This window comes from Falco peregrinus, chromosome 19, assembly GCF_023634155.1.
Source record: "Falco peregrinus isolate bFalPer1 chromosome 19, bFalPer1.pri, whole genome shotgun sequence".
NCBI lineage: Eukaryota > Metazoa > Chordata > Aves > Falconiformes > Falconidae > Falco > Falco peregrinus.
Window position 1 is genome coordinate 667,444 of NC_073740.1, and position 14,692 is coordinate 682,135.

Consider the following 14,692-nt stretch of genomic DNA (forward strand, 5'->3'; position numbering starts at 1 on the left):
CGCAGGCTCCTCTCCCTTTGCCGGCAGCTCCTACAAAAGTGAAGGCAGGCATTAGTGACCTGGCAGGGGGCCTGGGAGGGGACAGGGACATGGGGACACACACACACACAGAAGCTGCTCTTACCTACAGCGTCCCTGCCCTGCGCTCTGCGGTGCTGCGAGGGGGGAGAGCTTGGGGGAGCCAACGCCAAGGGGACACCCCAGGGACAAGGAGGGGGCAGCCGAGCCTGAAATGGGGGGTTACGGGGCCCATGAAGGGCAAAATGGGGCTGGGGGTACGTGTGTGGGGAGGTGGTGGTGGGAGGGAAGAGCCTGAGCTAGACTGTGCTGGGCGTGGAGTGGGCAGGGACAGGCTGTGCCCCACAGCAGCTGACACCAGAGTGGCGAAGAGGTGAGAAATGTAAATATATGTATATAAAAAAAATAATTAAAAAAAAAAAAGACACATTTATTTAGCGTCATGTTGTGTTACAGTTAGCGATCGACAGCACGGGCGCGCAAATAAAACCGAGGCTCCCGGGAGGCCTCGTCGGAATGCTTCCACGGCACAGAAAACTAAAATAACCTGTTGTACAATTAGTCACAAACACAGTCCTGTTTCGCAAAGGAGACTTCTGTCTAACACACGTCTTCATGGAGCAGCCACCCCCCGCCACAGCTGTGAGTGGGCGAGTTCACAACTGGTGTAACCTGCAGCTTCCCTGTCCCTTCTCTGGCTCGCCTCTCCCGCTAAGCTTTGTTTCCTGTTGAATAATATGGAATAAAGTTAATCTAAACAGCCCCGCTCCAGCTGCCACTTCGAGGGTGTTGGGCAGCTTTTTTTTTTTTATCTTAATCTTTCTTAAAAATTTCTCTAAAGTTTCTCTTCTACAAATTTCTCTTGATTCCCTCCTGGACACTTTTTCTTTTTAAATTTCTCCTCTCCCAAAATTTCTCCTCCCCAGATTTGTTCTCTCCCTCTCCCAAAACTTGTTCTGTCAAATTTGCTCCCTCGCTTCAATTCTCTCCCTCTCTCAAAACATCTCTAAATTCTCTCCCTCTCAAAACGTCTCTAAATTCTCTCCCTCTCAAAAATTTCTCTAAGATTTCCTCCCTCTCAAGATTTCTCTAAAATTTTATCCCTCCCTCTCATGGTTTCTCTAAAATCTCCTCCCTCTCTCAAAAGGTCCCCCCTCTCTCAAAAGGTCTTGCCCTTTTTTTTTTTTTTTGAAATTTCTCTGCTAAACTTCATCAGCTGCTGCCAGAACAGCTTGCCTGCTTCATGGTGGACGCCCTTACCTGGGTGTTAAAACCTCCTGCCGCCACCATAGCTGCCGCCGCCGCTCGAGCTGCCGTAGCCGCCTGCGAGAGGGGAGGGTTAGAGAACATTCCAGCAGGGCACTAAGCACCTTCGGGGGCTGCACACAACCCCCCTCGGGGACTTACCGCCACCATATGGCCCCGAGCTCCTGCCCCCGAAGTTGCCCCCCTTCATGGGGCCAAAATTGGATGACTGGTTGTTGTAACTGCCAAAATCGTTGTAGTTCCCCCCACCGCCGAAATTGCTGCCTGGTGGGGGGGAGAGAGAGAGGCAGGGTCAGTGCAGGGAAGGTGGCAGCAGCAGGGGGGGGTGCAGGCGGTGAGTGTCTGAAGGGGTTAATGGGGAGCCCAGAGGCATCCCATGGCTGGGGGGCGCTTTAATGGGGAGCCCAGAAGCAAGAGGGGGTTTAAAAGGCAGCCTGGAAGCATTTAGGAGCTTGGGGGTTTTAGTGGACAGCCTAGAGGTAACCCATGGTTATAGGGGTTTAGCAGGGAGCCCAGAAGCACCCAGGAGCCTTGGGGTGATTCAAGAGGGAACCTGGGGGTCCCCAAGTTGTGGGGTATTTAATGGGGAGGCAGGGGGCACCCCACAGCCAGAGAAAGGATTTAACAAGGAGCCTGGAGGCCGGGGAGGGGCTAACTGGGAGCCCAGAGGCACCCAAGGGTGCAGGGGGGGTTTAATTGGGAGTCTGTATGCACCCCACTGTCAAGAGTGGGGTTTAGCAGGGAGCCCAAAGGCACTGGGAGCCCAGAGGCTGAGGAGCGGGGGTTAACTGGGAGCCCAGAGGCACCCCACGGCCAAGAGGGGATTTCAGGGGGCCAGGGATCTCACCTGTGCCTGCTTCAGAAAGGCCATTCCGCACGGCAAGCGCGGGTCCCCGGGCAGGACGCCGTCCTCCGCTGCCGCCGCCAAAGCCCCCCCCGCCGTTATTATAGCCATCATAGGTGCTGCTACCGCCGTAGCCCCGGTTGCCGCCGGAATAGCCGGGGCCGCTGCCGCCGTAACCTGGGGGAGAGGAAGGAGGGCGCTGAGCTCCAAGGGCCGCCCCGGCGGGCGCGTGGGGGCCAGGCTCCGGGTTCGGCAGGGCGGTGGGCTGCGTCCGCTGTCTGGGCCGGGCCACGGGGCCGGCTGGCGTCCTCGGCGAGCGGCTGGGCGCGTTGGCCGCTGCCCGTCGGAGAAATCCCGCTCTGGCCTTACCGTCATTGCCAAATCCATTATAGCCGTCTCCGCCGCCGTAGCCGTCTCCGCCGCCGCCATAACCGCCACCGCGGCTGCCACCAAACCCACCTGAAAAGAACAAACCGTTGTGGTTCAATCCGTCCACGCGGGGCCGGGCGGTTTAGAGCTGCCGGAGAGAAAAGTTCGGGGTGCCGAAATCCCGGCGTGGAGGGAGGAGGAGCGGTGCTCTGGCTGGGCCGAGGGGGGCCGGGAGCCGGAGCGGTGGCAGCCGGAGCGGCGGCGGCGTTTGGGCTAGGTTTTGAGCTGCGTCTCGAGCCGGCGGCGTCCCTTGGGGCTGGCAGCCGGACGGGTCCCGCTGAACCACTTACCACGGCCGCCGAAGTTGCCACCGCGACTGAAGTTGTCGTTACCGCCGAATCCACCTCCGCGGCCGCCGCCGAAATTCCCAGAACCGCTGCGGCCTAGGAGAGGGGGCGGAGGGGGGGGACAGCCTTTAGGAACAGCACAGGCAGCGAGGTCTAGCGGCAGCTTGGGGCAGGTGGGAGCTGGGGGCTGAGCCGCCTGCTCACCTCTCTGGCTGGCTGAGGCGCTGGCCATCTCCTGCTTCGAGAGGGCTTTCCTCACCTCGCAGTTGTGCCCGTTCACAGTGTGGTATTTCTGAACTGCAGGGAGGGAGTGGGGCGAGATTCAGGGGATGAGGGCACAAAGCCAGATGCCCCCCTCTTTTCTGCATACACTGGACTTACTGACTATCTTGTCGACGGAGTCATGGTCATCAAAGGTGACGAAGGCGAAGCCCCTCTTCTTGCCGCTGCCCGCGATCCGTCATGATCTCTATGACTTCAATTTTGCCATATTGGCCAAAATAGTCTCTCAAGTGATGCTCCTCCGTGTCCTCCTTGATGCCGCCCACAAAGATCTCTTGACTGTGAGGTGGGCCCCGGGCCGCTGGGAATCCTGCAGGAATACGGCAGCATGGGCTTGGGGGTCACAGGAGCCCCCCATCCGCCCCCCAAACGGGTCCTGGACTCTGCCAGCCCCATCCGGTGAGGTCTGAGCCCGCTGCCCCTCAGGGCTCCCCCTACCTCTCTGGATACGGCCCTCTTTGGTTCAACAACTCTGCCGTCCACTTTGTGTGGCCGGGCATTCATGGCAGCGTCCACTTCTTCCACGGAGGAGTATGTGACGAAGCCAAAGCCTCGTGAACGTTTGGTGTTTGGGTCCCTCATCACCTGGGAGGACAGAGACACGTCAGGCTGCAGCACGGAGCCCCCACAGGCGGCAGCAGCTCCCTCTCTGTGGGGGGTGCTGCTCTTTTCTCCCTCAGCTCCTCCACGTCTTGATCCCTGCAGCCACTCTCCTTGGTACGCAGATACACCTCAAACCCCACCAGTGCAGGTCACCAACAGCTGGTGCCTGTCACCCCCTCAACAGAAATGCTGGGGCAGAGAGGTGGGGGCCTTACCACGCAGTCGGTCAGGGTGCCCCATTGCTCAAAGTGGCTGCGGAGGCTCTCGTCTGTGGTTTCAAAGCTGAGGCCGCCGATGAAGAGCTTGCGGAGCTGCTCAGGCTCCTTTGGAGACTGCAGGAAGGGGGTGACAGAGGCAGTGAGGGGGGCTTGACACCCCAAAATGCCCCCCAGCTAGAGACAATCTGCCACCCCCAAACCTCCTACACGGGATCCATTTGCATTCCTCCCAGCTCCAGGGAGATGCCGACACTCCAAAATTCCACCCCCCTGGGACTGCCTTGCACCCCTGCAGCTCTACGGAGACCCCATCACCCCCAGCCCCACCTCACTGGACCCACTGCACTCCATCACATCTGTCCTGAGCCCAAAACCCCCTCTGTGGGGCCTCCTCGCATTCCTAGAGCCCCAGGGGGCTGTCCCATCCCTGCCCCCTCCCCTCAACTACCCCCTGCCCCCCTCCCACCCTAGAAAGACCCCTATACCCCCAGCCCCCACCTATGGAGCTTACCCAGCCCTCCTGAGACCTCCAGTACTAACCTGTGGGACTGCACCAGCCCCAGGGAGACCCTAGGGACCCCAGCCTACATTTATGGGGCTGACCAGGCCCTGTGAGCCCCCAGCCCCAATTTGTGGGGCTGCTATTTCCTTCAAGGGCTTGAGACCCTCAGTGCCACCCTGTGGGCTGCCCAGACCCCATGCCAGCCCTCATCTATGGGGCTGCCCAGGACTCAAGGAGGCCCTAAATCTCCCAGGCCCCAACTGTGGGGCCATGTAGGACCCCTGAGCCCCCATCCCCCATCTGTAGTGTCACTGAGGACCTAAGAAGATCCTGAGCCCCCATTTTTCCCCCCACCCCCTGAGCCCCATCTGTGGTGCCACCTCGGCTCCTGAGGTCCCCAGCCCCTCCAGCCCCCATTTTCGCTCCTCCCAGCCCCCATCTGTGGAGCTGCTTTGTCTCCCAGCTCCACCTGTGGGGCTCTGCAGGATTTAAAAGACCCAGGAGCACCCCGCAGCCCACGTTTTTGCCCCCCCTCCACCCCAGCCGCGTCTGTGGAGCCACTCGGGCTCCCGAGTCCTCCTCAGCTCCACCTCAGGAGGCTCGGGGGTCCTTTGAGTCCTGGACAGCCCCTTAGCCCCATTTTTGTCTCCCCTCCCCCAGCCCCCCATCTGTGGGGCCGACCTGGCGCCGCAAGCCCCCTGAGGCCCACGAGCCCCCATCCACCCATGGGGTCTCGCGGTGGCGGTGTGTGCGCGCACCCCCCACCCCACACCCCCCCGCCGGGGCCGCCCTGCGCATGCGCGAAAGCAACGCGGCCGCCATCGCCCACCCGAGCACAAAGGCGTGCACGTGGCCCGGCGCGCGCGGGGAGGCTTGGCGGGAGGGGAAAGGGGGGGGGGGGAAGCGGGCGCGCCGGGCTGCGCATGCGCCGCGGGGGCCACCCCGGTGTCGCTGGAACCCAGCGCGCCTGCGCAGAGGGCAGCGGGCGGGAGGCCCGCGCAGGCGCAGTGCGCTCGGGCCGGGCGGCGGCGAGCGGGGCGGCGGGGGCGGGAAGGCCGCGGCGGGCGCTGGGGGCCGACGGCGGGGCCCGGCGAGGTGGCGGAGCGGCGCTTACCTCGGACTTGGCCATGGCGGCGGCGCGGGGCTGGGCGGGCTGGGCGGCGGGCGGCTCAGCGCGCGATGCTCCCTCTGCGAGGCGCCGACACAGAAAGGGGCCGAGCGACGCGAGCGCCGCTGCCTCACTCCGCCGCCCCCCGTCGTCCGCCCGCCCCCCGGCTGCTCCCATTGGGCGGCACCGCCCGCGACGCGCCCCCGCGACGCCTCCCATTGGGCGGCGGGCCCCGAGCGGTGCGGCCTCATTGGCAGCGCTTGGCCGCTCCGCCCGCGTTGCCGCCGCCGGTTGGCCAAAATGGGAAAGGTCCCGCCCCCGCGCCTCACGGATTGGGTGAGGCCGCCACGGCTCCGCCCCGTGCAGCTTTTCCCGCTCCGTCCCGGAGACTCCTCGGCGCTCCTCCGATTGGTTCCCTCTCTAGGGGTCCCGCCTTGTGCCTGCCTATTATTGGCTAGCACCGCGGCGCTGCCGTTCCGATTGGCGGGCGTGGCCGTCCCTCAGCGCTGCCCGGCGGCGGGCCAGGCGGCGGGCGGGCGCGGCGCGGCGGGCGGCAGCAGCAGGCCGCGGCGGCGAGTCCCGGCGGCGGCGAGGAAGGGCCGGTCGCCCGCCGGCGCCCGAGGTGGACCCGGTTCGGTGCATGCGCAACGCGGGGGGAAGGGGAGCGGGGAGAAGGGGGGGCGGCGGGGTGCCGGGAGGGAGGCGGGCGGACGGCATGCGCAAAGTGGGGCCATCGGCGCCTGCGCGCTGCGGGCGGTTTTGGCGGGCGGAGCGTGGAGCGGCGGCGGCTCGGAGGGGCGGCTAGACCGCGGCGGACGGGCCCGCGCCAGAGCCGCTCCCCGCCCCAGGTAGCGGCGGCGGTCGGCGGATGAATGGGGGGCACGGTGGGGGCGGGCCCCGCCGGCAGGATGGACAGGCGCACCGGCCAATGGCGGCATCACGCTTGGCCAATGGTGACGGCGGAGGGGCGGGCCAGCGCCGGGAGTGACGGCCGGCCAGGCCAACAGCGGGGGAGGGGGAGGCGGGGCGGGGCGATGGGGAGCGGCGGCGCTCTCGGCCAATTGGCGAGCGGACTTGGCGGCGTCGCCGGCCAATGGGGAGAGGTGGCGCGCTGCTCGCCACGCCCCCGCGGCCCGGGCCCTTACGCAGCGCCGAACACCGGCACCGGGCCGGGTCCGCGCAGTGCTTGGGGGAGGGGGGGCCGTGCCGGCTCTTCCCTTCTTCCAGCCGGCTCTTTTCCGCCTCGAGTCCGAGCTTTTTGCCCTAAACCAGCACTTTTCGCCTCAAAACGGCGCTTTTCTTTTGTTCCTCGTCCCGCACGCGATTTTAGGGATGCGGTGGCCTGGGGCTCCTGCCCCGCCCATTTCACACCCAGAACTGCTCCTCGTACTCCCAAATCCATCCCTTTTACCCCTAAAATCCCCCTTTTACGCCCAAACCCTCGCCGGTGCATGTGACCGGTCTCGGCAGCAGACGTCGGGGGGAGCAGGGAGAGGTCCGGGGCAGGACACAGTGGGGTTCTGGGTCTGCTGGGGCTTTTTAGAGCTGAATTGAAAAAAAAAAAAACAAAACCAAACCACTAATCCCAGGGTTTCAAAAACCCGTATTTTGGCTGCCTGCCCTAAAAGCGGTTTTGGGGAGCTTCTGGCACTGGGGCTTTGTTGTTCCACAGCAAACTCACCCCAAAACGGCAGGGGGAGTGTAGGGTTGCGTGCCCCCCCCGCACCCCCTCGGAACTGGCTGTGGACCCCTGAAATAGGGCTGAGGTTTACATCGCTGTGTTGTACATTGGTGGGAACGGGGGCTTCTCCAACAACATGTCTCCCTGTGCCCAAATCCCCACATTTTGTAGGGGCTTTATTCCAAATTTCAGTTCCCTGTGCCTCAATAGCCAATTTTTAAGGGTTTAAACCCAAATTCATCTCCCAGTGCACAAATCCCCACTGGTTTTAGGGTTTTAATCCAAATTATGTTTCTCTGTGCCTAAATCTCTGCTGGTTTTAGGGCTTTTAACCCAAATTTCATTTCCTTGTGCCTAAATGGCCACTGCTTTTAGGGATTTTAACCCAAATTTCATTTTGCCATGCTTAAATACCCACTTTTTAGGGGTTTTAACCCAAATTTCATTTCACGGTGCCTAAATCCCTGCTAGTTCTAGGGGTGTTAAACCAAATTTAATTTCCCCATGCCTAAATCACCAGTTTTTTGGGATTTTAACCCAAATCTCATTGCCCTGTGACTACATCCCTGCTGCTTTTAGGGGTTGTAGCCGAAATTGCGTTGGGAGGTGCTGGTTCCTTCACCGCCATCTCTTGTTTTTAAGGGTGTTGGGGGACAGCGGGTGGCGGGGTCCCCTTAACACCCCTGTGTGTCCCCCAGGACCTGTGGGCACTGCGCTATGGGCAAGAGGAGCAAGCGGCCAGCCGACAGCTCATCCTCGGGAGATGAGGAAGAGTATGTGGTGGAGAAGGTGCTGGACCGGCGTGTGGTGAAGGGCCAGGCCGAGTACCTGCTCAAGTGGAAGGGCTTCTCCGAGTGAGTATTGCCAGGGACGGGGATGGGGATGATGATGATGATGATGATGATGGTGGTGGTGGTGGTCATCGGGTGACAGGGAACACAACACTTGGGAGCCGGAGAAGAACCTGGATTGCCCAGAGCTGATCTCGGAGTTTATGAGGAAGTATAAGAAGATGAAGGAGGGTGACGGGAACAAGCCACGGGAGAAGGCGGAGGGCGCCAAGAGGAAAGGAGGGCTGCCTGCCAGCGGGGAGGACGTCAAGGCCAAGAAGAAGAGGGAGGTGAGGGAGGGTCCCGCCACAGGGACGGGCACCGAGGGGTGGGGACGGGCACCCAGGGATGGGGACAGGCAACCAGCATCCCTATGATGGGGATGGCCACCCAGGGATGGAGACGGCCACTCAGGGATGGAGACGGGCACCTAACACCCCCATAACGGGAATGGGCACATGGGGATGAGAACAGGACCCCAGCCATGGGGACAGACCCCCAGTGCCACTGCAGTGGGGGTGGGTGCCCAGTGCCACCATGGTTGGGACGGACACCCAGCCATGGGGACAGGCACCCAGTGCCACCAAAAAGGGCCACCACCCCCCACTGGCACCAGCCTGGGTAGGGTGGCCCCAACCCTGTGACCTCCAGCCACTACAGACTGGGGCTGTACCCCCACAAGTGTACCCACACCACCTTATCCCCCCAAAATCCTTTTTTCCCCCCAAATCTGCAGAGCAATGACATTGCCCGGGGCTTCGAGCGGGGGCTGGAGCCCGAGAAGATCATTGGTGCCACCGACTCCTGCGGGGACCTCATGTTTCTGATGAAGTGGTGAGGCCACCCAGCCTGTCCCCGTGGAGGGGGGGTGTGTGTGTCACACCTTCTGTGTCCCCTCCAGGCCCCCCTGACCCCCCTGTTCATGTGCCTTCCCCCCCAGGAAGGACACGGACGAGGCTGACCTGGTGCTGGCGAAGGAGGCGAACCTCAAGTGTCCCCAAATTGTCATCGCTTTCTATGAGGAGCGGCTGACCTGGCACGCCTACCCCGAGGACACGGACAGCAAAGAGCGCGAGACCCCCAGGAGCTAAGGCGCCCCCCCCTACCTGTACATAGCCCCCCCCATCATCTCGTGTGTGTGTCCCCTGTCCCCAGGGATCACCTCACACCCCCCTACAGCCCCCCTGGGGACAGGGTTGGGGGCAGTCATGCCCTAAGGGGTGCGATGCTCACCCCCCACACCCCTCTTCTTTGGGGATGTTGGGGGGGGGAGGGATATGTCCCCCTGCATGCCCCCCCCCCCCCCCCCCCGCACCCAACAAGGGTGTGGAGTGGCTTTGGGGGGCTCAGCCCGAGTTTTTTGCTGTTTTTTCTAAGGTGGGTGTTTTTAGTTGGGGCGCCCGCAGGTGTCCCCGTCCCGTCCTGTGGTCCCCCTGCGTGTCCCTGGACCGCGCTCCCCCCTCCCGGGTGCTCCTGGACTGCCCTGTGGCCCCCCTGGGGTGTCCCCGACCCATTCTGCGGCCCCCCCCCGGGGTGTCCCCAGCTTGTCCTGCAGCTCCCCTGTGTCTGCTTCCAATAAACGGTCACTTTTCAGGAGCTTCCGCTTTGTCTGGGGTTGGGGGGGATAATGGGGGCCACAAGTAGCCCCAGCATGGCCCATTCACAGCCTATCTCCTCCCCAGCGCGCACCCAGTACGGCCCAGTTCACCCCAACCCGAGACGCAGACACCGCTCTATTTCACGAGAGACCCTGCTCTGCCGCCCCCCCGCGCCCGGACGCCTGCGTACCCGCGGCCGCGTCTCTGGCGCCACCTGGTGGGCGCGTCGCGGCGCTGCAGCCCGGGGAGGGGGGTCACCGGGAGGGAGGGCACACACACCAGGGGGAGAGGTGCACCGGGAGGGAGAGCACACACACCGGGAGGCGGGGGGCACCGGGAGAGGGGGCACACACACCGAGAGGGGGGGCACACCCCATGGGCGGGTGACCGGGGGGAGCCGTGAGGTGGGTGGAGGGACACGGGGGTGCCCCGCGAGAGGAGCTGGGGGGCCGCAGCCCAGCCCCCCGCCCGCGGACTCCGCCCCGCCGCGGTGCCGCCCGCCGCCGCCAGGGTTCGCCCTTGTGCCGCCGGAGCCCGCGTGTCACCGCCCACCGGAAGGGGCGGGGCCCGCGGGCGGGGCTCGGTGTGCCCACGGGCCCCGCCTTGGTGTTCGGGGATCACGACTCACCCGTGTACCGCCCCCTCTCCCCGCGTGCTCGCGCCCCGGGGCCACCCACGGCGAATGGGGGGCGGGGCGGGACGGGGGGGACACCACCACCCCCCGCGAAGTACCATGGGAAACTCCGCGCGCCGCCCCGTGATGTCGCGCGGCCCCGCGCAGACAAAGGGCCCGGCCCCGGCCCCCGCGTGGGGCACGTCGGGAAGGGGGCGGAAGGGGCGGGGCCCCCTGGTTTCCAGCTCCCGGCAGGCGCGGGGCGGGTCAGGGGTGAAGGGGTGGGGCGGGCGGCCGCGGGGCCGGCGGGGCTCGGTGCACAGGTGAGCCGTCGGGGGCGTCGTGGCGTCTTGTGGCGCCGTGTGACGTCGTTAGGGGATGTGGGGGCCCGCGGGAGTTGGGAAGCGATGGCGAGGGGGTGCTGGGCCGGGCCAGAGGGGCCCGCGGGGGAGCAGGGCCGGGGTGGCTGGGGGGCCTGTGGGGCAGCCAGGGGCGCGGGGGGGTGAGGACGTGGTTGGGGGCAGTTAGGGTGCCCTGGGGGCACAGGGCAGCAGTAGAGGTGCCCGGTGGGGGCAGCTGGGGAACCCTGGGGGTACAGGGCAGCAGTAGGGGGCAGTTAGGAGGCCCTAGGGGGGATCTGGGGGTGCAGGGCTGCTTTGGGGGGCAGTTGCGGGCCTTGGGGGTGCAGGGCTTGAGTAGGGGGGCCTAGTGGGGTAGTTGGGTGGCTCTGGGGGCACAGGGGGGCTCTGGGGGCACAGGGCTGTTCTGGGGGGCAGTTGAGGGCCTGGGGGGCACAGGGCTGGGGCAAGAGGGCAGTTGGGGGGCCCTGAGAGGGCAGTTGGGGGGTGCAGGGCTGCACTTCGGGGTAGCAGGAGGCCCTGGGGGTGCAGGCAACGGAGCAGAGTGGTGCTGGGGCTCTTCCTTCCCCGTTGCAGAGCCCGGGAGGCACAGGCTGCCCCCTCCACCCCAGCCCTGGGGTGGCGCTGGGGGGCCACCCTGTTCTCCCTGGGGCTACCCTGTCACTCGTCTCCCCTCCACAGGCACGAGGTGATGGCAGCATGGAGGAGAGAGAGGCTGAGGCAGCAGGGACGGTGACGGAGCCAGCAGCAGTGGCCAAGGCTGGGGAGGATGAAGGCGGCCTGGCAGGGCGGTTCCTGCGGCTGGAGCGGGAGCAGAGTGTGCTGCTGCAGGCGCTGCCACCCTTTGGGGAGCCTGTCAGCCACGTCTACCACCCCCTCGACTATGCCTGGGAGCCCCACTGCGACTTTGTGCGCCGCTACTGCTGCACCCCCAAGCGCGTCCTGTTCCTTGGCATGAACCCGGGCCCCTTCGGCATGGCCCAGACCGGGGTGTGGCACTGGAGGGACCCTGGTGGGGAGGGAAACCAAAGCACAGGGGTCCCAGTCCTTTCCCATGGGGCCTCAGGTGGGAGAAACTGAGGCACAGGAGTGCCCAGGGTTCCCAGTCCCCATCCCAGTGGGGCATCTGGTAAGGGAAACTAAGCCATGGAGGCAGCAGAGTCAACTGCAGGGCTGTTCTGGGGCGACCATTCCTCAGGGTGTGCCACCCAAAACCGTTCTTCATCTCCCAGGGAGGGGAAACCCTGCCCAGGATGGGTGATTGCAAGCCCCCCCTGAGCTCCCTTCCCATCTTGCAGGTCCCATTCGGAGAAGCCTGGCACGTGCGGGAGTGGCTGCAGGTCGCTGGCGGGGTGAAGAAGCCGCCCTCAGAGCACCCCAAGCGCCCGGTGCTGGGCCTGGCCTGTCAACGGGCGGAGGTGAGCGGCGCCCGCTTTTGGGGGCTGGTGCGGACCCTCTGCCCAGACCCCCATCTTTTTTTCCGTCACTGCTTCGTCCACAACCACTGCCCCCTCCTCTTCCTCGCCTCCAGTGGCCGGAACCTGCCCCCCACTGAGCTGCCCCCAGCCCAGCGTGACCGGTTGATGGTGCTGTGTGACCGGATGCTGGCGCGAGCTGTGGGGCTGCTGGGTGTGGGGCTGGTGGTGGGCATCGGGCGCTACGCTGAGCGGCGGGCACGGCGTGCCCTCGCGGCCTCCGGCCTGGCTGTCCGCGTCGAGGGGTTACCCCATCCCTCGCCCCGAAATCCCCGCGCTAACCGGGGCTGGGAGGAGCTGGCCAAGGCACGACTGGGAGAACTGGGAGTGCTGGAGCTGTTGGAGGAGGGGGTGAGGAGGAGATGAGGGAAGCTTGGAGGGAAAGGATGGATCTGTGCCTCAGTTTTCGCTGCTGGGAACAAGGGAGGGGGTTAGTGGGTCTGTGCCTCAGTTTCCCCAGCTGGGAGCTGTGTTGGGACACTTCAGGGGGGGTGGGGAGGGGGGGGAAGATCTGTGCCTGTTTCCCCCACAAGATCAAGCCCAGGGTCTCATTTTGAGGGAGAGGGTGGGTCTGTGCCTCAGTTTCCCACACTGAGAGCAAAGTGGGGTTCCATCGTGCAGAGATGGGGCAGTGAGCCACTCCCCCGTGCCTCAGTTTCCCCTTGCTGCATGGCAGACCCCACCCCAGGGCTATTTCTGCCAGGGGGCCCAGCCAGCAGCCTCCAGTTCTCCCAGTTAGCCAGTTGAACACTAAATGGGCTCTGGGGGCAGGGTTAGTTGCCACATCCCATGGTGGTTGCTGCTGTGATCACTCCCTGTGCCTCGGCTTCCCCGTTGAGGTGCCTGTGAGCCCTGGGCTTGGTCCCCACTGGATTTTGGGGCTCCTTGCCCTTTTATTTCCCTTAAAATCGCCCGTTTTGGGGGTTTTTTTAAGCTATTTAACCCAAGGGGTCAGTGGCCCTGCTCGCTTTTGGCAGGGGAAACTGAGGCACGGGCACATACCCTGGCAGCTGGTGATGGGGCACGGCGGGGTCCCCCGGGCGATCTGTGGCTGTCCCCGTGCCTCAGTTTCCCCTGCTGGCAATAAACACTACATCCTGCAGGGCTGTGGCCTCTGTGTCCTTTAGGCGCCGTCCCCTGGGGCTGGGAGGTCCCCTGGGTGGGCCTTGATGCTGGCCCCAAGGCACCCATGGATTTGGGGGTGCAGGTGGGGGGATTTAACTGGAGTTTAAGGGTTGAGGGGGGTGCACCCTGGTTTGGGGGTGCAAGGTTGGGGCAATAACCTCAAAGACTGATTTAACCCTCATGGGGCGTTTTGGGGGTGGGGTGGGGTGTCTGGTCTTACCCAAAGCCCCCCATAGTTCCGATGTCCCCCCCAGGGCCAGCAGCGGAGCCAGGTGCCTGGGGAGAGCTTGGCAGGGAGAGGGCTGCATCCAGAGGTCTGCAGGGAGACACCCCCAGCCCATCCCACACACCCCAGTGCCCCCCCCCCCCCCCCAGCCCAGGCCCCCTCTTCCCTCCAAGGGTCTGGGGAGGCTCTGGCATACCCAAGGGACATCCCTGTCCCCCAGCTTTCAGCGGGAATGGGGGGGCTGAATTTCTGGTCCCCCTCTTCCCGCCCCCCACCCCAGCAAGAGGCCTGTACTCAGCTCAGCCTGCCTAATGACAATGCATAATTTATGTGGCTGTTAATGAATCAGCATCTTTACGGTAAGAGGCTGTCCAGGGACCCAGCACCTTGATGGGGACACGATGACACAGGGGCTTTGGGGGGGGATAGAGGGGGACTGGGGGACCCCCTCCTATGGTCCCCCATACGGGTTAGGTCTGAACCCCCACAACCAGCACCTGCTGCCCTAATGAGTTGCCCAGCCCCCCCAACCCCACAGCATGGCAGCTCCTGCCCCAGCGCAGCCTGTGCCCGCCCCTGCCTCCCCTGCCCCCTGCCCAGGATGGGCCTCATTCCCCCCTATTCCCTTCCACCATTTCCCTCCATTTTACCCCCCTATTTCCCCGCTATTTCCCCCTCATTTCCCTCCATTTCTCCTCCCAGATCCACAGGAACACCCATCCCAGGGACACCCCCATCCCTGATTTAAGCCCCCAGTGACAGTTTGACATCCCCCTGCCGCCCCAGCAGCTTTTCCCTGCGACCTGAGCCATGCAGCCAGAGCCGGCATTCCCGGGGCTGGGAGCAGCTGCTACATTAAATCACGCTGCCACTTAAGAACTAAAAGTTCCTAATAAATAATTTTTTACAGGGAATGCAGTCCCGCCATTCCGGAGGGCTGGGTGCTGCCGTATTTCAAGGCAATTGTCACATTCGGTTTCTGCGCTCCGATGCCAAGTGAGCGCTCGGGTATCAGAGCTGTTTGGGAGTTGGGAATGGGGGGCTTTCCAGGCGGAGGGGAGCGGGGAAGGGCCTCTTGACTGGCACCCAGCATCCCGGTCCAGCCCAGGAGCCGCTCCATGGGCATGTGGGGAGGTCGGGTGTCAGCCCCGGAGATGGCGGGATGAGGAGAAGGATGGAGGGATAAAGGGATGGGAGAGAGGAGGAGGCAGGGAAAGAGGGATGGGGA

General features: G+C 64.2%; 3 protein-coding genes across 7 annotated transcripts; 2 read left to right on the forward strand and 1 right to left on the reverse strand.

Moving 5' to 3' along the window:
* Window positions 1-424: 424 nt before the first annotated feature.
* On the reverse strand, window positions 425-5,722 carry HNRNPA1 (heterogeneous nuclear ribonucleoprotein A1). The gene is given in 13 exon segments (XM_055791964.1): window positions 425-743; window positions 1,279-1,341; window positions 1,426-1,548; window positions 2,132-2,305; window positions 2,498-2,587; window positions 2,848-2,940; window positions 3,049-3,141; window positions 3,226-3,295; window positions 3,297-3,400; window positions 3,403-3,436; window positions 3,565-3,711; window positions 3,945-4,061; window positions 5,564-5,722. Coding segments are annotated over 12 exon segments (1,116 nt in total). The 5' UTR covers window positions 5,579-5,722; the 3' UTR covers window positions 425-743; window positions 1,279-1,285.
* A 255-nt stretch (window positions 5,723-5,977) lies between these two features.
* On the forward strand, window positions 5,978-9,661 carry CBX5 (chromobox 5). 4 transcript variants are annotated; one of them, XM_055791970.1, is made up of 5 exons: window positions 5,978-6,193; window positions 7,937-8,092; window positions 8,172-8,358; window positions 8,805-8,902; window positions 9,009-9,661. In XM_055791970.1, the coding sequence occupies exons 2-5, from the start codon at window positions 7,956-7,958 to the stop codon at window positions 9,157-9,159; spliced, it is 573 nt and encodes a 190-aa protein (XP_055647945.1). In that variant the 5' UTR covers window positions 5,978-6,193; window positions 7,937-7,955; the 3' UTR covers window positions 9,160-9,661. The 4 variants fall into 4 exon arrangements, with proteins under 4 accessions (XP_055647945.1, XP_055647943.1, XP_055647942.1 ...); XM_055791968.1 differs by having other exon boundaries at window positions 5,979-6,188; XM_055791967.1 differs by having other exon boundaries at window positions 5,982-6,179.
* A 394-nt stretch (window positions 9,662-10,055) lies between these two features.
* On the forward strand, window positions 10,056-13,215 carry SMUG1 (single-strand-selective monofunctional uracil-DNA glycosylase 1). 2 transcript variants are annotated; one of them, XM_055791965.1, is made up of 3 exons: window positions 10,056-10,602; window positions 11,320-11,628; window positions 11,937-13,215. In XM_055791965.1, exons 2-3 carry the CDS (start codon window positions 11,338-11,340, stop codon window positions 12,477-12,479), a joined length of 834 nt encoding a protein of 277 aa, XP_055647940.1. In that variant the 5' UTR covers window positions 10,056-10,602; window positions 11,320-11,337; the 3' UTR covers window positions 12,480-13,215. The 2 variants fall into 2 exon arrangements, with proteins under 2 accessions (XP_055647940.1, XP_027636370.1); XM_027780569.2 differs by lacking the exon at window positions 10,056-10,602 and having other exon boundaries at window positions 11,485-11,767.
* Window positions 13,216-14,692: the final 1,477 nt, after the last annotated feature.